The sequence below is a fragment of the Tasmannia lanceolata genome, unplaced genomic scaffold, assembly GCF_043159265.1.
Source record: "Tasmannia lanceolata isolate RefF3 unplaced genomic scaffold, GAP_Taslan_0.1 ptg000015l, whole genome shotgun sequence".
NCBI lineage: Eukaryota > Viridiplantae > Streptophyta > Magnoliopsida > Canellales > Winteraceae > Tasmannia > Tasmannia lanceolata.
In genome coordinates, this window is record NW_027518692.1 from 26,474,840 (window position 1) to 26,478,074 (window position 3,235).

Here is a 3,235-nt window from a genome sequence, read left to right on the forward strand (position 1 = left end):
TATACAAAATGACAGGGCGGAAGAGTGCTCGGGTACCAACTGCACGAACTACCTAAGCTGTAGTACATCGCGGGGTTCGAAGTGACAGAATCGCCTCGCAGGTAGTAGCTCCCTCTGCAACAACAGAGCAGAGCCCGGCTCATTCAGAACACCTCAATCCCACTCCCACTCCGGATCAAGTGCAAGCTCTCTTCCAACAGATGACTGCTCTTGTCGATCAATACCAACATCTGATCCAAGCGCCTCCCCAGCATCCCCCAGAGGCCCCACGACCTGTACAAGAAAGGTCGAGTGCCGATAGGGGAGAGCCAGCGCGCCCTAGTGGAAACCGGACCCACCACTCCACAAGGCGAGTCCATCATTACAGAACCAGGCAGGCCCATACAGAGCCTCGCCAACGCCAAAGGTCACGATCGCGCTCCACGCAGAAGCACCCAGCCAAGGAAGACCGAGCGCCGCGGGAAAAATTCCGGCATCATCGAAGGAATCCGGAAAGTCACTCCGGCTCCGCCACGAGCCCCTCAGTAGAGAAAAATAAGTTGTTGAGCCGAACAGACCGGAGGGCTGACCCAATGTTACGGAGGATAGAAGAGATAGACCACCGTATAGAAGAGCTGGCAAATGATCAAGGCCGGCCCGCTGTGAAGACGTACTCAAGTAAATCTCCGTTCACCGATAATGTTATGAACGCGCCAGCACACAAAGGGTTCAAAATGCCGACGGTTCCGTAATATGACGGAACCACCGACCCTGTGGACCACCTGGAGACGTTCAGGACTATGATGCTCCTCCACGGTGCCTCTGATGGATTCCTCTGCAAGGCATTCCCGACCACACTGACCGATGCAGCCCGGGACTGGTACTCGATGATCAAGCCGAACTCCATTAGCAACTTTGAGGACTTTGGGGACGACCTGGTCCGCCATTTTATGAGCAGTCGGAGGCCGAAAAAACAACAGCATCCCTGATGGCTTTGCAGCAGGAGGATAACGAACCTCTAAAAACATTCGTGAGCCGTTTCAACAGGGAGGCCCTCCAGGTGCCAAACTTGGACCCCTCAGCCGCAGTAAATGCGCTCCTAGCGAGCGCGAAGTCTAATGATTTCCGGCCATCAACAGCTCGTCAAAACCCGCACTCATTGGCGGATCTGATGGCTGGAGTCGAGGAGTACCTAGCCATGGAGGAGACTCTGGCAGCCTTAGATTCAAACCGGAGGAGGACCTATGAAGAAAAGAACCCTACCAAGCTGCGTAGGGATGATAAAGCCTCGAGAAGAGAGAGATCCCCGCAGAGGAGGGAAGAGAATTACACCCCCCTCAACACCTCCAGGAGAAGCATACTGGCCGCAATCGAGGGAGAAGAATTCGTAAGATGGCCAACCAGGATGATCTCAAAAGGAAACAAGAGAGACAAGTCAAAGTATTGTAGGTTCCATAGATACCACAAGCACGACACAGATGAATGCAGGCAACTCAAGGAAGAAATCGAGCTGCTGATTAATCGGGGGTACCTAAAAAGGTATGTTAAAAGTAATGGCCATGGAAGAGAGCGCAGGGGGAGAAGCCCTCATGGCCAAAGCCCTCGACGACGCCCACTGTTTCCTATGCGGAACCAATCTCCCTCGTCATCCAGTCCACAGCCGGAGATACACCGATCCCAGCCCAAGGGGGTCATCAACACAATTATGGGCGGACCAACCGCCGGCGGTACATCATCTGCTGCTAGAAAAGCCTACACACGCCGAGTCAACGTCGTGCACACGTGCAGCAAGAAGATGATGACAGAGAACGAGATCTCCTTCTCAGACGCAGACCTCGACAACTTGATACTCCCCCATGACGACGCCCTGGTCATAACCATGCTAGTCGCAAACTAGGAAGTGAAGAAGATCCTCGTCGACAACGGGAGTTCTGCCGACATTCTCTACTACTAAGCATTCGAGCAGATGATGATAGGAAACGACCGCCTAAGGCCGGCGAACTCCGATCTGTTCGGTTTCTCAGGGGAGGTTGTGAAAGTGGAAGGACAGATTGAACTCCCAATCCTCGTCGGAGAGCCGCCCTGTCAAGCTTTCACAATTGTCAACTTCCTGGTAGTGATGGCCACTTCGGTTTATAACGCTATCTTAGGACGTCGAGGTCAGAACCTCATCCGTGCAGTCGCCTCGGTGTATCACCAGAAAATGAAGTTTATAACGCCAAACGGCGTGGGATAAGTTAAAGGAGATCAACCACAGTCCAGGGAGTACTATGCCATGGCACTCAAAGGCAAAAATGCATCAGAATCGTTGCCGATTGAGCTACTTGATCTGAGAGACGAAGCCCAGGTGACTAAACTCGCCGAAGACCTCAGAAAATACTATCAATACCCTGCCGCCCGACACAAAAGCGGATGTCATTGTAATTACGCTTGTGTGGATAATGAAAAAAGGCTACTGCTTCTTTGCAAAGTTCCGAGTTCCTCAGATCATGCCGCCACAAAGACCGGGAGAGCACTCCTGGTCGGGAACGGGCCCGCGCACAAAAACCAAACCATCTCAGAAACTCAGTTCACTAAAACTTGGGTACTCGCTGCTTGGTTCGCCCCGACTCGTCTCCACAAAGACCGGGAGCGCACTCTTGGTCGGGAACGGGCCCGCGCACAAAAACCAAACCATCTCAGAAACCCAGTTCACTAAAACTTGGGTACTCGCTGCTTGGTTCGCCCCGGCTCATCTCCACAAAGACTGGGAGCGCGCTCCTGGTCGGGAAGGGGCCCACGCACAAAAACCAAACCATCTCAGAAACCCAGTTCACTAAAACTTGGGTACTCGCTGCTTGGTTCGCCCCGGCTCGTCTCCACAAAGACCGGGAGCACACTCCTGGTCGAGAACGGGCCCGCGCAGAAAAATCAAACCGTCTCAGAAATCCAGTTCACTAAAACTTGGGTACTCGCTGCTTGGTTCACCCCGGCTCGTCTCCACAAAGACCGAGAGCGCACTCCTGGTCGGAAACGGGCCCGCGCAGAAAAACCAAACCGACTCAGAAACCCAGTTCACTAAAACTTGGGTACTCGCTGCTTGGTTCGCCCGGCTCATCTCCACAAAGACCGGGAGCGCACTCCTGGTCGGGAACGGGCCCGCGCACAAAAACCAAACCATCTCAGAAACCCAGTTCACTAAAACTTGGGTACTCGCTGCTTGGTTCGCCCCGGCTCGTCTCCACAAAGACAGGGAGCGCACTCCTGGTCAGGAACG

The 3,235-nt window shown here is 53.7% G+C and overlaps 1 protein-coding gene across 1 annotated transcript; it reads left to right on the forward strand.

Moving 5' to 3' along the window:
• The first annotated feature begins 967 nt into the window (after positions 1-967).
• On the forward strand, positions 968-1,876 carry LOC143891898 (uncharacterized). The gene has a single exon (XM_077396397.1). The coding sequence runs from the start codon at positions 968-970 to the stop codon at positions 1,874-1,876; it is 909 nt and encodes a 302-aa protein (XP_077252512.1).
• Positions 1,877-3,235: the final 1,359 nt, after the last annotated feature.

What these genes read in the sequence shown, in the direction of transcription:
- LOC143891898 (XM_077396397.1), top strand. Translation starts at nt 968, where the DNA reads ATGGCTTTGCAGCAGGAGGATAACGAACCTCTAAAAACATTCGTGAGC.